Source organism: Serinus canaria, chromosome 2, assembly GCF_022539315.1.
Source record: "Serinus canaria isolate serCan28SL12 chromosome 2, serCan2020, whole genome shotgun sequence".
NCBI lineage: Eukaryota > Metazoa > Chordata > Aves > Passeriformes > Fringillidae > Serinus > Serinus canaria.
The window spans coordinates 22,750,505-22,772,487 of record NC_066315.1 but is presented as its reverse complement, the minus strand read 5'-3'; the positions used below and the strand labels follow the sequence as shown (position 1 = coordinate 22,772,487).

General features: G+C 37.4%; 1 protein-coding gene across 4 annotated transcripts in view; it reads right to left on the bottom strand.

Moving 5' to 3' along the window:
* The window catches only part of CDK14 (cyclin dependent kinase 14), a 342,320-nt gene that overhangs the window by 251,209 nt on the left and 69,128 nt on the right, over positions 1-21,983 (bottom strand). For 3 of the 4 annotated variants that reach the window (XM_050971253.1, XM_050971252.1, XM_009085938.4), the window contains exon 3: positions 9,228-9,473. The exons of the other annotated variant lie outside the window; for it this stretch is intronic. In XM_050971253.1, the coding sequence (XP_050827210.1) occupies positions 9,228-9,473 (246 nt within the window). The remainder of the gene's footprint in view (positions 1-9,227; positions 9,474-21,983) is intronic. 4 annotated transcript variants of the gene reach the window in all.

Sequence of the window (21,983 nt, the reverse complement as noted above, 5' to 3'; positions counted from 1 at the left end):
AACTTTTTAATGAAAAGTTCATTAGAACTTTTCATTCTGAAATTCTGAGAAAATGTTTGATTTTTGAAGTGCGTCCTGTTTTCCCACATTTCCCCATTTTCCAGGTGTCTGGAAGTAAAGAGAATTTTATTTTTTCTCCAGGATCAGATGGACACTGCAAAAAACTGACCTGCAGCTGCCCTTAGCAACACCTATATATGTTTTAGACTGCAGTGCTCAGATATCCTTCCTGTCCTAAACCAACCAAAAGATCATAGAGAAATTTGGGAGAGTCAGCACTAATACTCAAATCACACACAGTGACTGATTTGATAATACTCTTGTTAAATGCTACACAGAAAAGCAGACAAGCAAACTCAGCATGGTTAAGGTTGAATTCAGCTGGGATGAGCCATGTGCAGCTGTACACATGGTACCCTATGTCTGATTCACAAAAAGTATCCATGTATCAGCTTTTTGAAAGGAAACAAACATTACAGTACAGGGCACATCTGTGTGTAAATTTTTGCTAAGCCGTGGTTGAAAGTTAAATCAACTGACCCTAAAAATTGCTTCTATTTAAATAGGCAGAGGCATCCCAGGTAGGCTGACTTGGTGCCTCAGACTTGTCTACCATACCCTATTAACCATTAGCCAGAAAATGCAAACATTCTCTTTATTCAACTAATCTTGGTTTGTCCTATGCAAAAATTCTGGCACTTTGGCAACTATGCACCTTTTTTTACTATCAACATTCCAGCTTTCTATTCAACGGCATAAGGGCATACTTATATATGCTTGCAAAATTGAGCCCTTTCACCTCTCTCCAATACAAAGAAACACCTATTATTATTTTTCTATCCAATTCCTAAGTATTAGTAGATTTTCACAAATATGTCATAAGGAAACTCTCAGATCTTTTTCCTGCTGCTTTATTTGGAACACTTCATTATAGATAAGGCAGTAATATTCTTGGTTTCCAATCTGGGCTTGAAAAGGCATTCTGCCTGCTTAAAATAAAAATTTAGGATTTTTTTAATCACAGTTTTATTACAGATGTCACTAATAGAGGTGACTAAAATATTTATTCAAGCAGACTTCTCATTTAGCTATCCAATTATGGACTAATGCCACATTAAAAAACATCAGAAAAGAAATGGTTAGATGCTTAAATGTCTTGCATACAATGAAGAGGGAGTGCAAAGTATTTCCCAAATTGCAGGCTGCAATGAACACACAGTGAGTAGCTTTGTTTGGAGTGGAAATTCTGCCCTAGTTAACAGTGAATAGTTCACTGTTGGCTTCCTCATAACGAGACAGAGAAAGGACAGGGTGTACACATGTGTTTCACATCCATTCTTATTTTCACACTGAGATTTGCTTTTATTCTCTACCTCTGGAAACCATAATCTAAAGGTCACAACAACTTGTAAAGCCCTAAGATCTTGATAGGAAACAGGATGCCTTTAATCCATTACCACACAGTAAATCATCAACAATAATTATTCCTACAACCTCAAGCTCATTTCTCTGTAGTCCAGCTGCCAGAAGCACAGACTGAAAGTCATGACTTTTGACTCATTCTCCCCCTGGAAGTGCTGCACCCTCACCAAGAACAGGCAAAACTAAAAGCTGGTGTTGGCTGGATTAGGAGGACAGTTCCCTCCTGAGGGTACAAGGAGAGCCCTGGGCTCACCCTCCCCATGCAGCCCCCACCCCTTGCCCAGTGCCTGCTCATGCTGGGTACAAGCCCAGAACCGGCCCAAAGCCCTGGCTGGCACCTTCCTCTGCCCAGCCTACAGCACCTCTGCAGCTCAGCTCAGCTCTGCTCCCACGGCACCATCACACTGCATTGCCCAGCACTCCACTGTGAGAGCTCCCTTTGTGAAAATGGACATTATTTTTCCTTGCATTTTTAATCTTTAAAGGCTTACCATTTTTGAAGGTATGTGGTGGAGAAAAGCACTTCATGGGATTTTATTTAAAAAACCTAAAATTCTGAGGCAAAAGAATATATATAATAAGATAAATAATTTATGTGATATTTCTTAATGAAACCCCAAAACACTCATCATATTGCAATCATTTTAGACAATGAAGGAACTGCTTTACCATTTCCCCAAATCTTTCTCCATTTTTAAAAAATGAACTCTCATACACTAATTCAAACTTTTAATTACAAATTGCCTATGAAATTAAGAAGTTCAGACGCTTATATTTCCTTTGATTTCTGGACTATAAAGGAGGCAAAGACAGACAGAAATAATGCAAAAATGCATAACTTTTCAAAACTTAAGATTTGAGCTTAAAGGAATCAAAATAAAGGAATCTGAATAACTTGAAATTCCACATGACTGCAGAAAACTATAACCATTTCAGCCTACTTTCCTTTTTAATTATGGTTCCTCATTTATATGGGTATTTTTTCAGCTTCATAGATATGAATTTCATTATTCAGATTTCTCCACATTAGCTTATCCTTTTCAACTACTTCTGTTTAAAAATATTTGTTACAGCAAGGTTGGTGGCTTTTTCATTAAATGCTAATATTAAAATCAAATCTAGAAAACCTACTTTTAAGTACAATTTCTTCTTCCAAAGTATTTTATTCCTTCTGGTAAAATACACAGGAAAGTATATACACAGAGATTCGTGTTTGTTAAATCACAGGAGTCCCTTGCTCTGCCTGGGATGTGGTTGACTGAAATACACATAGTGAGTGAGACATATCCAGAGCACATCAGATGTGCTTGCATCAGCCACTGACAGACATCACAAGCAGCAGACTCACAAGAAATTCCCTGTATTTTACATAACTGGTGCAATCCCCCAGTTTGACCCAGACAATATTTCTCAGTGGAAAAGAGTACTGGTTTTAGCTGAACACATGTATTTTGGTAAGTTTTTTCAAAGCTTCTCTTTGAGGATCTAACCTTACAATACTTTTATGGCTATTATTTTTCCATTCCTCTTGCTCCTTCTTACTGCTCTTTGACCCTCTAAAAAGACCAACAGAGAATCACAGAATTATTTAGGTTTGAAAAGATTTTAAAGATCACCAAGTCCAACTCTAATCCTAATACTTCCAAGCCCACCACATGTCCCCAAGTACCACATCTACACACACCTTTTAAATATCTCCAGGAAACTTAGGGTTAATGAAGACCGTTGCTCCATGTTAGAGCTCCTCATTTGCCACCAAAGAAAAACCCCCAACTTACAAACCTGAGAAAAAAACCCCAACACCTGGGGGCATATGTGACAAGTCTGAATTATCTAAAAGCAAAAAGTTAAACAGGCAGTAAATAACCAGGCAGCAAGAAGTTGACACAACTGGAAAACTCACTACAAAGTGAACTTGCACGCTTTGGAGAAATGTTTCAAAGAACTCAAATGGGAAAGCTAAATGAATTACTGAGATAAAAGAGAGTAAAGGTCCTCATGCCTCTGAAGAACAGGGTCCCAGGTCACTGTGAAAGTCAGCACAGGTTGTGGTAGATCATGTTAACCCCAAGAGGACACAGGCAACTGGAGCACAGAACAATGCAGATCTTTCCCTTCAGGAAACTCACTGGGAATTTTACTTGTTTGCCTTCACATTTCACTTTCCTTGAAAATAGTTTCCATTAGGTATCTTTCTTATTATAAGCCTACATTTTCCCCAGTGCTAGATTAGTCTAAGCAGCACAGAAGTGAGCATTTTTAGCAGCATGGCTTGCAGTAACCAAGATTAGATATTTTTTCCCCTCTGGTTAAAGAAATACAGATTATAGTAACAAGGATAGAAAGAGTATGCCAAAATGCTGAGTACAGAAATAGAAGAAGCTAGTAGTTCAAACTGACGTGAGAGTATTAAAAATAACAAAGGAAAAAAGCAATGAGAAGAAACTGTGTTTTCTGACCACATAGTTTCAAATGGGTATTTCATTGATACAGCCTGTAGGAGAGATAATAGGTTTGAAACAAGGTCTTGCAGTGTGAATCCTTGCACTACACTGCCACGTGAATACTTTTCTTTCTCAGAATTTTTCAAAATCTATGTAATAAAGAAGGCTTTAATGGAAAATTACACTGAAAATCACCTGACTATTCCTATAGAAGCTGTGTGGGTTATGTTCTCATGCATTTTTCATAACTGCAGAACAGCTTGTGAATGTCACACTTAACTGCCACACTCCCGAGTCTAAGTTTTAAATAGATCCTTTTCGCTTTTTTTTAACTGGGGGACATTAAACTTCAATATAAAACTACCATCAGGAGACAAAAAATATTATTTTCACAGGACCTCTGTAAATTAAAGAAAATCCAAAGTGACTATCTGCTTTGTTATACACCTCAAAAGAAATAAATTGATTGCTAGAAAAACTTAAAAGAAAAACACAGGCCAAGAAGCTCAACTGAGATTAAATCATGAGAATGACAGATAATAATTACTTTTTAACCATTTTGTCTTCTTTGTTACAAGAGTAAACCTTCTTTCACAAAAAACCAGATGCAGTTTTCACACTAATTGCAGGTTGTATCCAACCTATAATAATAGTCCAATTTGACCATATCTTGAAAGTGGGACTGTTTTCTAGGGCAACGTTCAAGGGATACAAAGATGTTCAAGTGTTCAAACCAAGCCTCAGCCTCAGTTCTCCCACTCTCTGATCCCATTCTGCTGCTTGCATCTTCCTAACCCTTTAACACACAGCCATAAATTAAGAGCAACCTGGGCTGAAGCAACCCATAGAGCTCTCTGTGCAGGGTGCAGTTTTTAAAGCTCTTCACTTGTTCTCCAGGCTATTAGAGCACAGGAGCTGCCTCAACTGCCACATTTTATCTGCCTTTTCATCTAGAGAGAATCCTTTAGGTTAACAATTATTAACGCTTCCTTTGTGCCACTAAAGAACACTCCACTCCCTACACCAAGCTCTTAAATTATCCAACCTCCATAAACATATCAACCAGGAAGGATGCAGCTCCCCTAGTAATTGACAGGTTCCTAACTGGAGAAGCTTGCCTACATCTGAAGAGGAAGATTGGCACAGCAAGTGTTTATTTGGGCAGACAGAAATGATGCCTGACTTTCGGGGAAAATCCTGATATTAGTGTCTATTTTAAAGCTAGATTTCTTACACAACTTTTTAGATATGCTAACAAGATCAGTAGGAACATTACAGGATTCGTGTTTTTTGGATTGTACTTTTTGGAGGAGAGTTGCATGTATCAGGACTGAAAATTAGTAAGTTACAGAAACAGAAGAAAGGCTGTTCTCCCAAAAAGAGTACAGAGTCAGTGCAGTAAAGCATTGCTTATTGCAATTATTTTTATTTGAATATTTGGGGGGTTGCATTTATCTGAGTTAGTAGACCCATTAGTGTTTAGCTTGATTTTGTTTTTAAAAAGTAACTGACAGGTAGGAACATATACCTTTGCATGGCATTTAAATTCACCACCAGGGAGCTTAAGCTATTCAAGGAGAACAAACTGATTAAGTACAAAACTAAATCTTGAGCAGATGACTACTTTTTACAGCTTGCAATATTCTATTCATATATGGTGCAAAAGTACTATTTTAGTGTATGAAATGTGTACTCTGAATACACCAAAACTTTACCTTGCACTGGAGAGTTTGATCATGTCTCTAAAGAGCAGGGATCTCAAATAAAATTTTGAGATAATTAGGGTCAAGCCACCTTTTAAAACCAGCTATTTGGGGAAGAGTGGCACGTGTTTGCTTTTCAGTTGTGATTTTTTTTGTTTTATCTAGTTTATTATGTAGTATTACCTTTTCTTCATTTAAGGAGAAAAGTATTTTCTTGCCTTGGTAGACAAAGGACTCTGCAGAGATTTTTAGAAATATAAATATAGACACAGGGAGAGAGAGACATTTATAAGTGTGTGTATATATATAATATATATATATATATATATATATATATACACACACACACAACTATATCTATATGTATATTTTATATATATACACACACCATACATGTTGTGTTGGGATGAACCAGAGAATAGATTTGTCAAGCTAAATTCCCTTCTAACAGTGGCTGACAGCCAAGGCACAGGTAGGAAAATGCCTGCTTCACTACCTCCAGGTTATCCACTACTCTGTTTTGATAAAGGAATAATTCTGTTTTGCTGGGAAATTCATGCAGCAACATACAATTACAATCAGCAAAAGCAGTTTGGAAATCGCTCCCATAGATGTTTTCTTATGTTCAAAGTAAGTAGAGAAGGTGGAAAGATTCTAAGCGTAAAAATTAAAAAAAAAAATTCTTGTAGTACAAGAACAAACAAACAAAAGTTCTAAATTCTGTCTGTACACTACTGCACTAATTAACTGAACAGGAATTCTACCACGTTGCAGCGAGGTGTGACATTAACTGCAGAAAAATACTTCAAGTTCAAAAGCAAGAGATGTATTTTCCAAGTGACAGTCTGTGTGGGGATCATGGAGCTCCAGCTTCCCCAAACCTCTGTGTGTGTTTCATCTCTCTCATCACAAAGTGCAGTGCATTTCAAAGGTACGGACAACACAAAATGGGCAACACACCACCTGCAGAGTATTTTGTAATCTCTACCAAATGCTGAAACTGATACCTGTCAGAGAGGTGATAAAGCTGCTGAGATTAATCAAAACTGAAACTGACACCCCAAGCATCATAAACAAGGTCTTTGAGGTCACATCTTGAAAAATGTTATTTTTCTGAGACAAATAAAAGACTTTTACCTGAGCAGAAGCAGTGAGTGATATGGAGACTGCAAGCCTTGGCCATATACCTTCTGTAAGACACCATTTCCACACCTGATTGGCTACAGAGGACTTCAAATGATGAAAGGAAAAGACTAAATGGAAGTCTAATTCAGTTCCTCTACTAATCAAACACAGAAAGAGAAAATTGAAGGTAGCATACCTCTATCAGAATACCTTAAAATAAAGCTTACAGAAAGCAGAGCCAAAACCAAAAAATATCTCTACGTCTGTAGCCCATATGACCCAGAGGGCATAGCATGTTCAAGAATATTTACAGAAATTTAAATGCTTGTTCAGACTGGTATAACCTATACAAGAGGAGAATTTCCAGAGAACCAGGTATGAATTCAGTAAGGGAGAACATGCAGCTGACTTGGAAGAAAAAGATGTAATGATCAGAAGAGCAAGAAGCAGGGGCATCTGCTAGACAACCCTAAACCCTTCGCTAATTCAAGTATAATTCAAAACCACAGAATGATACATTTCTGCAACTAACCACACGGGTGTCACTCAATAAAATGTGCATCAGGGCATCTACTGCCTGAAGCCATGTATTCAGGTTCTGGGAATAGGAATAAAGCATCTTGATCTTGTCTCTACCTTGGATGGGTGAACTCAGGTCTGCCAGGCAGGACCAGGTGTGACCTGATCAGCAGAGGGCTAACACCACCTTTTGCTGTGAACTGCTCTTTCCTCTTCATTTGCATGAACGCTTTCATTATTTCACGTGCTCTTCCTTGTGAGGAAAAATCAAAAATTACTAACAATGCCTCCAAGCAAAAGGAAGAACTGAGTCCACCAAACAGAACTATAAAAATCAGAGAGAATTACAGGATGCTGAGAAATAAGAATTGTATTTCAAGAAATTTCTTTGCACCTCCTGTATCCAGCAAGTCTACATGAGTCACCATGGACCAAGATTACAAAAGCATATGTTTAGCTAGGGCTCTAAAGAGCAGCATGCTAGTAGAGGAAGCATTAATGTCATTTACATAAGAAAATACTGGGATCATAGGAGATTGTATGGATGGAGTAGAGTGTCAGCCCTCTGGAAAAGAACAAGATACCAAAAACACAGTTTCAAAAACATCTGCTTCAAAATTCTGGAAACAAAGCAACTGGAACCCTTCAACTGAGTGTTAACAGAAGAATGTCAAAAATATTAACAGAAATTAATAATAGCTTCTGAGAGGAACAGCAGAGATGAGGAGTGAGTTAATACCACGAAATACTTGAGATTGTGCAAAAAAAGTCGTTTAAATTAATAGTTGCCATGCCAAAAAATCAGGCACCACAAACAAGTAAACACAGTGCAAATAGATTCTTCCATTCTTAATGACTGTAAAAGTTTTATAGTAAGAATTCCTTGTCATGGACCCAGATGGAATACACTGGAGACATCTTTGGCAGCCGCTATTTAATGCCAACTGATGGTAAAAAGAAGCAAATTTGGTTTTGCTACAGATGGTTACATTTTAAAATGTAACCTTTTCTAAAAAGGACAGTCCCCTGGAGGGGTGACATCTTACCCGCTAAATGCACACGGGTTAAACACAGCTCATCTACAGAAAATTAATCTCCTGCCATTTCTGTCAGAAGTCTGACAGGCTTCAGTCAAACTTCTGTAGGGAGGACATAAGATCCCCAGAAGATAGAGCGAAACAAAGAAAAAAAAGAAAAGAAAAAAGAGGAGGCAATCAACCTTTTAAATTTTTTCCCACCAAATAAGATTTGAAGTGTTACATCCATTCCACTTAGATCTGTAGTTTTCAACTCAAAGGTCACATTATTATGGATTTTTCTTCCCAAAGCGTAACAGAAATAGTTTTCAATAATTTTGAAGGTCTTTTGGGGGAAATCTGTTCTGGGCATTACTCATTAAAGACATGACATTTTATTTATCTAGTTTCTTTCAAAATACTTGAGAATAAAACTATTATGATGTGTTGCCAAACCCTTCTCTGTTATTTTTTCTCTCTTCCCTCTCTCTCGCAGAGTTTCTGACAGGGAAATGAATGTTATTTTTACTACTTGATTTTAAAAAGAGAATTATAAAATGTAAACAAAACCCATCAAATCTTATCTGTTTCTCTCAAACCGAAATCTAAAAATCTAAATGACAATTCATGTGGGTTCTTAAACTTCATGGGAAAGAATTCCTCTTCACAAATAAGCAATCCTCTGCAAAATTCGCTGCATAAACATTATAGCAGCTGTAATGACACACCAGGATAGAGGAAAATGCTTAGAAATCCTGTAAGACACGCTAAATAACATGTGAAAGGAATTTCATAAATCATATTCTTTTTAAAGTCCTACTTTCTGATCCTATTTCATTAATAACACTACAAATATATATGGAAAAACACATTTAATAGCAGCTGTGACCTTTTTCTTTGTTGCTTCCATGTAAACAATCCCTTCTTAAGCAAGAAGGCATTTATCTGGTGCCTCTTATTCCACCCCTTGGCCCATGCAGAGGTATCAGTGCACTTACAGAGCTGGGGCTGGAGTGCCGCCTGACTTTAGGTGATTCCTTCCCTGCAGATGAAGTTTTGAAGTTAATGCAAGCGTTGTTCTCTGAATGAACCCTCTTCACTTGATTAGTTGGCTTCTCAAACGGATCAAAACTACTCTGTGTCCTCTGAACCCGAACTTTTTTATCCTCAGGAATTGTATCCAGAGGTTTGATCACTGAATCCATTCCCTGGCAGTTCCGTGTAGACATCTTTGTGACACATATCTGAAAAGAAAAAACATTATTTGTTGACTCTAACAGGCTTAAAGTCGATATCATTCCATGCACCAGCCAGCATCACCACTGAACTTTATAAGCATTCACTTTCTATTTCTATGTTAAAATCAAAAACAACACATGCATTTTACATAGGGTTTTTATAGTTATTATTGTGATGTGAGTGTCCCCTATCCTTATACAATGTACTGAAAGATCCTGGAAAAGGAAGGCAAAAGAGGGACATACATAAATTCATACATTTGTGTTTTCTTGTACAATGTGTTCTTGGCAACAATGCCACTTCTCTCTCCAATCTAGCCACAGATATCCACAAGCAATATTGATTTCCATTTGTTCAAAATTGGATGAGACTAAACTAAAATAAATGATGGTAGTTTCTATGTGCACTGGCTGGTGCTGGCTTTCCAGAGATTCAATACTGGTATATTATGGTATTTTTAAATAATGCTTATACAGTGTTATTATTATTATCACCATATGTCTCAGAAAATCAAATCAGTAAATCAATTCCCAGGCACTGAAACGTGAGACTGCAGCTTAATGGCACACTAAAGCACAGAAGTTCAATTCTTTGTTACTGTGAAGTACAACTCTGCCAAGCTCTAAAGACTGCCACTTGCTGCTTGAGCTATCAAAACGTGCTATGGTTTGTTCAAAAGAGCTAAATGAGCAGAACAGCACCTTTAGATACTCCAGTCATGTACATTTCTGGTTTTCATTTCAATTCATATGACAATTTTAAATTACACTGTTGGTGAGGGGCTGTGCTTGAGGCCTCAGTTTCTGTTTTCACCCATAAGAGACTTGACTTTTCACTTGGAAAGAAAAGAAATAGTTTCAGCTTTCAGGCTACAGGGAAAGGTTATGAAGTGTGATGCAAGCAGACCCAAGAGACTCCCGAAATTGTAAGACAATCAAAGTAACTTACAATGGACTTTTTCCATGACATTTGCATGTGTTTAAGGATAGACAGCGTTAATTTGCTGTCAATTGAACTGTTCATATAAAAAAAAATTATTACTACATTCGAGCACCTATAATCTATACTAATTTTTGAAAACTTGTTGTCCTAATAAAAAGAAAAAAAAAATTACCGTTAAATCAGGAGTCTTCCTTCCTAAAGCAAAGTATCTCCAAAAACTTCTCAATAAATTATTCTTTGCTATTTTCCCAGAGGCATTTTATGCCTTGAAATCCAACTTACTCCAATTGTTTATAGAAAATACTGGGTGACTGTACCTTGTGGAGTTTGGCACTTTTGTTTTTTATGATCCACTGTAACAGTAGATGAAAGATTTCTTTTCTACATTAAAAATTTAAAGTATGTTTCCTGCACTGTGCCATCTGGCCAAACGATCATTTACCAGGTCAGCTCTAAGGAAGGACATCACTACTGTCACAAACCAGGCATTACAAGGGTTTGCATTTCTTCTCACTAAAGCAATTTCTCAAAGACTAGAACTTCAGCAAGTTATATCTTCCTTGAGAAAAGGAAAAATCCCCCTTCTTTCCAAATTATAATTCTTTCTTTGGGCCTAAATTAAGACAATTACGTAATTTTGGTCTGTTACTTCAGAGAGAAAAGATAAACAGCTGCAGCCCAAAGAGTTTTTAATGAGTCTTCTTGTAAAACTAATTGGTTTCTTTTCCTTAAAACAACTCATATGCCCAGACATGTATCCATATACTTCCCACTGCCATCTCCATGCTCTTGCAATGTTTGCTACCAACAAAGATGTTTTAAAATAAAGTAAATTGGAATCACTGTTAATACAGCAGCACTTCCTTGTTGCTTAATCAACATGGATGCAAATAAATCAGTATTTGTCAGCATTTGAGACCCATGATCTAGAAAACAGGGGCAGGAGATATGGACAAAAAGTTCGAAAGAAGTACTTGTCTTCCTTTCAGGTTACCAAGGCACCTGTAGCACATTAAAATATTTGGAATACCCAGCTATAAATATACAATTGATAATAATGCCGTGAATGCTGCTTCTGTTTTCTTTTTCCACTGGAAAATCTCCATGTGCAGGTCTGCCTTACTATTGTTTAGACTGGACACAGTAATAGTTTGGAACTAGATTTTGAAGGGAGGTGCTTTAGCCTTCAGGCCACCTGACTGAATCTGGAGTAAGATAAAAAATCCCCACTATCATCTTCTAATAGTCAACTTCCAACTTCCAAATGACTAAAACCAAGATGAGCTCCCCACTCAGAAGTCAAACACCTTGGTAGATGCACAGGCTGTCACCTGTGGAAAAGCCTCAGGACTGCAGACAAATGCCAAAGCAGAGGCTGCTCACCCAGCCCATCTGCCTCTTCTGCAACTGCAGCACATCTCCTGCCAGAGCTGACAAGGGGATTCATTCATCACTTCTCTCTCACTGATATCAATATAGCCTTGGCAGAAACAAAGCATTCTCTCCAAATGGCTGCTGTGCACTGTTGAAGCCAGCAAAGCTAAGCTTACGCGGCTGTTGCAGGGTACACATTTCCAAACTGTCTACTCTGCCTATAAAACACTGAAGAGAAACAATATTTTAAGCATTTGTTTTATATTCTGCCATTGATAGGCCAAGTCCATTGACAGGCCAACTTCAGTCTGAGACTCCGTTCGGTAAAATCTGAAAGGACCAGGTCTTAAAAGGTCAGCACTGAGCACTGGCTGTAACCAACCTGAGGACACAAACTCATTGGTGGTTTTAAAGCACTGGGTGTAACCAGCTTAAAGACACAAATTCATTGGGGGTTTCAGGTTTCCCTCTATCAGCAATGTTAAGCTACCACAGTAGAGCAGATTTTGCCCCTGGCCAGCAGGAGTGCTGACCAGCTGCTCCTGTGCTCCAGCTAAGGGTACAACTTATTCTGTAGTGCTTATCATGCAAAAAAGCAACAATTTGATAAGCAAAATGGAAACATAACTTATTTTGGAAATATTCCTCTGCATAAAAATGATCATAGATTTCACCAGCTTGACCACACCACCCTTGTGAACAAGATCGATTTGAATTTTTTTACTCGAATTCAGCCTTTGAAATATAATTTTGCTTTGTACAGCATAACTGCTGCTTATAAATTTCAATTTCTCAATGGATATGTACAAATACTTAGCATCAGAAGGTGTGAGACTTGCAAACCCGTGTCTACCACCTGGTAGCTCCTCCTGGTAGTCAGGAGAAGCCTAACACACCTTCTCATTTCCATATTTATTTTTGCATATAAGAATTAAGGACCATTTTCCAGTTAAACCACAGTATTTATTATAAAGAACACTGGTTCATTTTCAGAATCTTTTGGATGCTCCTGGGTGATTCTCTGGGATAGTAAGACCTTCCCCCTAAGTACATTCTGCCACCTCTAAGACCAGACTTTTCTTTTCACCCCATTTCATTTGTTCTATCTATAGAAGTCATAGGTTCTTCAGATGGACACTATTCTTTTACTAACCCTTCTTTTACACACAGAACAACCATAGTCACCTCAATTAAATGACAATCCAGAAAGTTATAGAAACCATCTCTTTTTCCAATGCAGCCTCAAAACTGGATGATTTTTTTTGAATATCTAATTTAGCTACATTTATCAGAATAAAAATCCAAGTGAAACAAGCCATTACATACAGGAAGTCAGTATCTATGACTCATTAGCCCTCCCTAGCTATGCAATGCCATAGGTATAACAGTGTAGCCCAGTGTAACACTCACTGAGATGCTGTAAGTGCCACCAGAGTGAAAAACTGGTGCTACGTGAAGATGTGATATTCAATGGCACCTTAACTATTAAAAGTACTGACCTCAAACGTATGCAGAGACAGTACAAGTGACACCTTGTTTTGTCATACACGAGATGACAATTATGTTTTATAAAATGCAATCAAGAAGAAGAAACTTTCAGTATGAATATACTGTGCATTTAAAGAAACCTCTGTCTAGCCAGCTGCATAAGTCATTAAGCAGTTTTAACTGCCATCTCTTTCAAACAAGTAATCATATAAGTAAACATTAAGGTATATCAATGCTTGAAGTGATTCTTTCCTCTTCAGGAGTTACTGCTGTGATTTTGTGCTTCTCCCACCACAAACTACATTCAAGGTGAAATTTTCTGAGGGATAAACTATTTCCAAAACTATTTGGCTTTTAAAAGTAGGGCAACGGAACCACACTTATCTCTTTCAGATGGGGTATTTTTGCCAGCAGATCCCATAATTATGAGTAACAGAGGTATGGGATCCTCATTTTATGCTTTAACTCTTCTTTACAGGAAACAGGATTTTAAAATAAGCTAATCAGCTTAATACGTGTAATAATTTATGGCTGTTACATGTATAACAGGCAATACACAAAAATACCTGCATCATGTATGGATTGTCAATAAATAAAAAAATATTACTATCCTTCCAAACCTCGTATCAGATATAAAAGGCTCATAGAATTCACTGGGCTATTCACCACTTCCAGCTTAGGGCATGGTAGGTGGCCCCAGACATGAGAAATAAGGGAGGAAATAGCTGCTTTGTTCCTGAGGTTCCCACCTCACAGGAATCTCAGTACCTCAGAGGACCACAATGAAAAACGGATGTTGGCAAAAATGGCAGGAGAGAGGCTGAGACAAGGAGCAGATGATTAAAAAAAAAAAAAGATTCTAGATGGGAAAAAAGTAAGACAAAACAATGGGAATTATATGTATGGTATTCATACCAGAAAATTTCACATGTGGAACATTCATCCCCAATGTCTCTGCTTTGATTCTAAGATGAAAATCCTGAAAAGTCTACACAAGACTCTAATACCAGTCTCCCTTTAAGGAGATTTGCTTTTCTACACCAAAAACAAAGTGGTCCTGCAGAAAATATTTTTTTGCATTTGAAGTTACTTTTTGGAATAAAACTTCCAAAGCAGCACTCAGAAACTGCCCAGGCACTTGGTATCTTGTAGGAAAAGATTTAATCCAGAAAATAGCAATAACTATTCCTACTCCCAATCAGTGAGGCAACACTATTAATAGCTGAGAGTCCCTGATCCCAAATCTAATTTCCAGATCTTGGAAAAAGATCCCTTTCAACCCAGGTGTGCTCCAAGAGAAGCACCTCTCCATAAGCATCCTGCCCATTACATTTTTCACATATGGATCCTTAATGTCAATACAGAATTTTACTTCCCCAAGTTGTACCACATTCTGCTGCCGAGCTATATGCATTCTCCATACTCTAATTACTGAAATAAACCTACTTTTAAAACTTGCTCATAATTATTTACTCAGTCTCAACTGAAAAACTTAAGACAAAATGAGACATCATGATGAGACATTTGGCCGCTTAAAACCTACAGCACAAACAGCCACTTTGCAGCTCCCTGAAGAGCTCTTGTCTACGCTTAAAAGGAGACACAAAAGGAAGATTTATCTAGAAAATCAGAATATTCATGTCAGTTTCAGTAATTACTTCAGCTATCACAGATTCTGGCAATGTAACGCAAAATAAAACACAGCACCACAAAAGTTAGTGCAGCTTGATATTAAAAGTTATTTATTTAACGTGAAAAGAGCTAGAATATTCAAGAAAAAGAGCTCCTCATGTTAGAACCCCCAAAAAACACAACATAGTTTATACTTTGAAACTTTCTTAGTTGCAGATCAGAATCTGAAGACCATCTATGACAACAACACAGCCTGGACGTGCTCCCTGCTCATCCTGCCCAGCCTCCCAGTCAATTTGAGAAGATCCCAAGGCTGCTTTAGGATAAAGAACCCTAGTCATCATTATGTCAGTATGGACCACAGGGCTGCAGCCTCCACCCTAACATCATGGTTCTTACCACATCTCAAAACATAATGTCAGCATTTAGCCAAATTTTTTTCCCATAAAGAATACTGCTGAAGTTAAGAGACTGAAATCACAAGAAGAGTAATTTTGCTCTATGTGTAAAGCTCCATAATAAGCCCCATTAAATAAATAAAAAAATCAGTATAATCATTCATGGAACCATTTCTAAATAAAGATGCCTCTTTGAATCACCTTAAATCTCATTTCCAGCAGTACTCCTTAATCTGCATTTGGGATTAATGTGAAATTAATAAATGGTGTATCAGATGTAGTTATTGTGATACAGTTTCAATGCAAGATTTTTTCACTTCATCACTGCCACCAAAATTAAGAGGTCCCAAAGAAACAGGATTCTCAAAATTAAAGGTTGCTAGACTAATTAATTTACTGTTTAAAGTCGTATAGCATTGAAAGAGTGAGACTGATTCAGCTAAACCATGTAAGTAATTTATAGTCTTACAGTTCATGAATTTTAAAACAGTCGTGAATGACCAGGAATTAATCACCTGTTTAGGTACTTAGTAAAATATAGACTGTCCCATATCAGTGAAATTTATTCATATGATAGAGATATCCTCAGTAACAAAGAACAACCAATTCTGGCAGAACAGGTCAGACATCCTACCACACATAAGAAAAAAAGTTTAAAATGCTTGTATAGCGTAAAGACATCCTGCTCTGGAGCTCATCACATCTTTCAGGAAGATGTATTATATCTGGATTTTAATTCCTACATTTAACACTACAAATGCTTACTTTGTTCATCCAGTGGATACAGACTTATGTAAAATATAAAAAAAATTACCAACCATCTATTTTCTATTGGTTATTGCCACTGTGTAAATCTGGGGGGGGAAAGTGACTGGCTGGGTAAACACCAGAGTGGACATCCAAAGCTGCTACTGAAAAATCTGAAGGAAATATCTGAATTCTACCCATTTGCACCATTCCAGGAGATGTATTATGAATGGACCAGGTACAGGGAAATCCAAGATCTAGCATGCAGCAAAAAAACAAAAATTAAAATTACTGAGTAATGTGAGGTAAGGAAGTCACTTAACCTCTCCACAATTTCATTTTTCTGTTCACAACAGTGATCCTGCCCCTATCACAAGCAGAAACTGGGAGTGCTAATTAGGTTCGTAATGCACTTGGGCTTTTTAAAATGAAAAGTTATGAAGATATAGATTATAATTTGTAGATACAAAACCCACTGGAAGTAGTGCAACAATCTCATTATTACAGACAATAAGACTTAGCAGTTGTATTTAGCTGAGAGATGTATATTAAAAAAAATATGGTTAGGTGACTACTGGTTCAACAGCTGAATTGCTTAGAAAGTAAGTCTGCCATTAATTCTCACTGGAAAAAATCCTATCTGGATCCAAGTTTTTATTACCTTTTATAAGCATGTTATTTTCTATCATGCTTTGGTACCATGGCAATTAAGAACACAAGTCATCTGCAGATTTTGGCATCCCTGGAATTTGACATTTGCTACTTATAAAACACAGTTTGGGAATGTTCTGGAGTATTATAAGCAGCTTTGTTCAAAATAAAAATGCAGCTATCTGCAGATTCATTCTCTTTGCAGAACAAAGCAATAGGGAGGCTCTTTCTCATTTTAAACAAAAGACTTGCCTGCTTCTTCTCAGCCCATCTGGTAGCACTCTCCATCCTCATCATGAGAGGGCCAGCCAATGACTGCTGCACCCACCAGCAGAAACATGCACAGGTTGAGAAGAGAGCTCAGTTGGTGAGAACTCTACAATACGGGAAAAGATCCATGAAGAGCAAGAGATGAGATAAGGGAGCGGATAAAATTGTGAAAGGGGAAGTAGAGCATGTAATGCTGCACGACATCACCAGCCAGCTCATACCAGAGCTACCAGTGCAATCAGGCTCATACTTGAAAGAGGTCCTTGAATGCACTCACCCCTCCCTCTAACCACCTACACCAGCCCCTTGGTTTGAACATTTGATGGGAACAGCTAAAAGAAGCTGAAAGAGAACTTGAGTAAGAGGGGGAAAAAATAGGGAGGTGGTAAAAGGGAAGGAAGAAGCAAGGAAAAAATGGTTGTAAAATAAGACACTTTTCCTCTCCTGATGACCTCTCTCTGTGTCCCAGAACCGTAACTCATATTCTTGAGTAATATTTATTTAACTTTAGTTGGCTACAGAGATAGCTATCAAGGCTAGCTATGAGCTAGCAAATGCAATTGAAAACAGAGCTCAGAAACTGGAAATGGTATCTGGGGATATGGTATGCTCCTTACTGTACCTACCACAAACTTACTCATACACCTCCCACAGCCCATCTCAAAGGCACTCGCCCAAAATGGCCGTTTTATTTCCAAAGTCAAAGCTGATGTTAAACCAACTGTCATTGTCATATGGAAGAAGACGAATATAAAAAGGTCACTGAAGTGCCAGATGGGAGAATTTTCGAACTAGAAGCTCTGACATTAATTCTCTGTGTTTGTCTGAAAGACTGAACTCAATGAGCTGATTAAATGTCTGTGCTGAATTGTCAAGTGAGAAAAGTCACTCTCACAGAAAGACCAACTGATCAGACCTGGGGTAGGAATCCCAGTTGCATAAAAATCTGAAAACATTTTTACTTGCATCAATAAAAATAGTATTTTAAACTAGAAGTTAAAACTGGTTACACAATTCTTTCACCACAAACACACCAAGAGCTGCAATATAGAACATATTTATTCTACTAACTTGACACCTAAATATCAGCATAATTTCTGAAACAAGCACAATTCTGAAATTAAGAATTATTGAAAATTATTTTAGGTGCCCTCAATGTGGTAAGGAGAAGCTGAGCATTTCTAAATTTTTTTTCTGTTCACATCACAGCCTAGCTTCAGAAAAGTGAGCTTCTAATCCATTAAAGTTGATGTTCCTCTTCTTGCAGAGAAAAAAGGTCTAGTTTTCAAGAGAGTCTGGATTAGACCTAAATAGATTTTAGGTCTATAGAAGCCTACATATGTCCTCAAAGCAAAACTCTGTTCTGTGACAAAAGACGTCAGGAGGAGTCACCTAAGGACAGGGTCTCAGATAAAGGTCACACCAAAGTCCTGACAGCTCTAACGCTCATTAAAAGAGACAGAAACTCAACAGAGCTGATCTAAAGGGGCATTTTGCTCTATTTCTGTACTGATGCCCCAAAATACAGTAACTGTGTTAGTAATAAAGTCTGGCAAATAAATTTTTCCTTTTACTTGCACAGCGTTCACATTTGTCACACTGGTATGTAACACAATGTGCCATGCAAGCCTTTCCTGAAACTGCAGCCAGGCTGCTGCTTCCATTAACCTGGGTCCAGACTTGCTGCATCCCAAAGCAGGAGGGTCACTCCTCCAAAATCCAAACTGGAGGGCACAGTTGAGGATCAGTAGAGATATCAGTGTGGGAGAGGCAGCTTCCAGTGCCAGGCACGAGCCAAAGACGCCTTGGTAACCAGAAAGGCAGTGAGAAAGTGTCTGAACATAAACACTCCCAAGAAATTGTGACAGGTGGTTTTCATACTCTTTTACTTAGTTACCCACTTGTATCTGTTGTCTATCCTCCTCTGTAACCATATGAACAGGATTTTAAAATAAAGATGAAAAAAATATTTTCAATCCATTTTCCATATCAGCCTCCTGCTCCAACAGATGGCTACATGTGCCAGTGCTAGTTTATACAGTTTTCTTTCCATAAGTGCATTATTAGTGGTTTTGTGAGAGTAGTATATTATGTCTGAGTTTACAGGGTTTTTTTTATTCTATCCTCCAAAACTCCCCCTGATCATGGAGTTATCAAAGGCATATCCATAAATGCAGTAAGTCTTCCCACTGCCAAGTTCAAGTGTGAGAAATCTTGAGAGACTTGACAACAAAATGCCTATTCTTGCTAGATTCTGAGGCTGTCAGTAAGGTTCTTAAGAAAATAAATCGTAAACAACTCCATGCCTTGAAAATAGGTTCTACCCAGTTCCTTTAGGTTGCTTTGCCTATCCCTAGCAAGCTTCTTGATTCTTTCACAGTTATCATCATCAGACTGAAACTAAAAAAAAACAAACTGTCCTCTAACAAGCAGGGAACGCAACAAAAACACTGCAAACACTGCTGTGGGTGAGATCTGGTCATGTAACTGACAGTATGTGACTTAAGCCCAGCTACTCAGACCTTTCACATACATGCTCTTCACATAAATGCTGAAGAGCCCTTTTTAAATTAAAAGACAAGGGGATAGGTCATGTCATCATCTTTGTGAAATATACACATTTGCAGGTGGAAAGTTTTTTGCAGTTATCTTTTGTCTGGTGTGATGACAACCTTCATTGCAATGAAGCAGCATGCACATTGCATGGTCATTAACAAATCAGTGCCACTCTCGCATTGGCTTCAGCAGATGTTTTAAAAGTGATTTGCGAGAAATAATTCAAAACTAGAATGGTAAATTAGTTTGGCTCTTTTTCCTTCATTTAAAAAAAAAATCTACTGGCTTCATTCCTTCCTGTTTTCTTCATTTTTCTTCCTTTCTTTTCCTTTTTAACTCTCTTTAGCAAAAGCCAGACAAACTAGGCAATGGAAGTTGCTTGCTTCATTCTGCTAATGCATTTCAAAGTTTCATTTTAGCACCAAGAAAGAAATCTCTCCTGCTCTTACTTGCTTCATCCCTGAGGTCAACAACCCTACAGGCTGAGAAATGCAGCATCCAAGGCAGATGAATGTCACAAGGAAAGACAAGCTGAGAGCTTCTAGACCTGCTTCTCTACATATTATCTTCCAAACCACTGCATTTGACAAAATATCCTCTATAAAATCAGCAGAGTATAAAGGTAGAGGCAGAAAAAGAGCTTCAACTTTGTCATTATTCTCTTGGTCAAGGAATCTTCCGAGATCTGAATAACCTACATTCCAACTCAGTCTCCCTGAAATCTTACTAACAGCCATCCATGACCTTTCTGCCATTGCTTTCTTTCATGGAAGTTTGAGAGTTCAGACAAGGATGAGAAACCCAGTTTCACAAATAATTAAATGAAAAGCCCTCATCTGTGTTTGGATTTCCTCATATACACCTGACTTCTTTTTATTAACTTGTTCTTTCTGGTTTTTTCCCCTCAGACAAATGACCTGGTTACAGAATTCTATAAAACTTGAATGAAAAGTCTCAAAGGAATTTTCTAGCAGCTACCGCAGGTTTGCCAGACTTGCAGCAGCACAATAACTTTCAAAGCAAAAATGTGTAAGGGAGCATAATGAAACTTGCTTCTCAGTGCATAATGTGCTACACTGGAAAATATGCCATATCCTACAATCCAGAATTTAGTCAGGAGCATAACTGAAAATTATAACCTATTAAGTTACTCAAAATATGAAGAACACTCTAGTATATCTTTTTTTGCCAAGATGCATAAAACTTCAAATGGAGAGGTTGCAAGCTTATACTGAGAATAGCTCATCATAAGATGGATAGATACAATTTTATAATGAGAATTCTATAACAGCATAGAGATAATGCTTATTAAAAAAAAAAGTATTTCAACAGAGAAGTGAAAATCACTGCTGCTTCTTTGAATGTGTTCAAGCCAAAACATGTGCTATAGTAGACTTATGACTGTGCTCAAATGAATTTTAAAGAATAAGCTGTAACAGTACAAAGCAGCCAAGCCTTCTGCAGTTGGTGGCAATTTGCACCTCCAAAGCTGTGAGTTCATCATGAATCACTTTCAACAAGCAACAAATTTTGAGAATCAAATTGGTCAAAAATCACATCTGTCATTAGAACATCAGTCTAAGAAGTCCTCCAGCCTTACAGTACATTAAGCTTTTCATGACAAATTGTCACAAAACTGAGAGTGATTGTAGATATTTTGCATAACTTACCCTGCACAGCTGCCTACCAGCAGTACAATCATATTTTATAATTATATAATTTTATGTATCTGGACTCCTTTGCCAAACAAAAAATTCCTTGTAAAGTTGAAAGTTAGGGGGCGAGTTCCACCCCTTTCCTTGGCAGCAGCAAAACGAACCACTCCATTAAACTGGAGAACTTTTCAAGACAACTCTTCTGCATTACATTAAAATAAAATTTCTATAGCCAATATTTAACAACAGAACCAATTTGTTCATTGAAACTCCCACTGTTTACAGGGAAGTCTGGGCAAACTTATTTTACACATAGTCTCTAATGGTTTAAATATATTTTCTGTGTACTTACACAAAGATTTAATAAAATGGAGAAGAACATATTCAAATGCTCTGAGCCTGCAGACTGAAGAGCATCAGAAATTAATTAAGTGAAGCTAAGCTTTCACAATATATAAATAGACATTATGCCTTTTCCTAGTGGTTTTACTTCCCCACTGCTCACTTGGCAATACTTGGAATTTTCCTCTTCAGGTAAGTTGTATACAATTTGATATTAAATTACAGACATAAACACAGCAAAACTGAAATATAACTGACATAAATTCTATTTAATTTCTTGGATAGAATGATACAGACTGGATCAAAAGCTTGCTGATATGTGTTACTAGCTTAGGTTATTTTACATTTATATAACATCTAGCTTAAGTTTATCAAGTTATTTTCAATAACTTGATAAGCTGCAATAGAACTAGTAAGCAGGATGAGATAGCAAGTTCAGGTCTAGAATTATTGTACACAA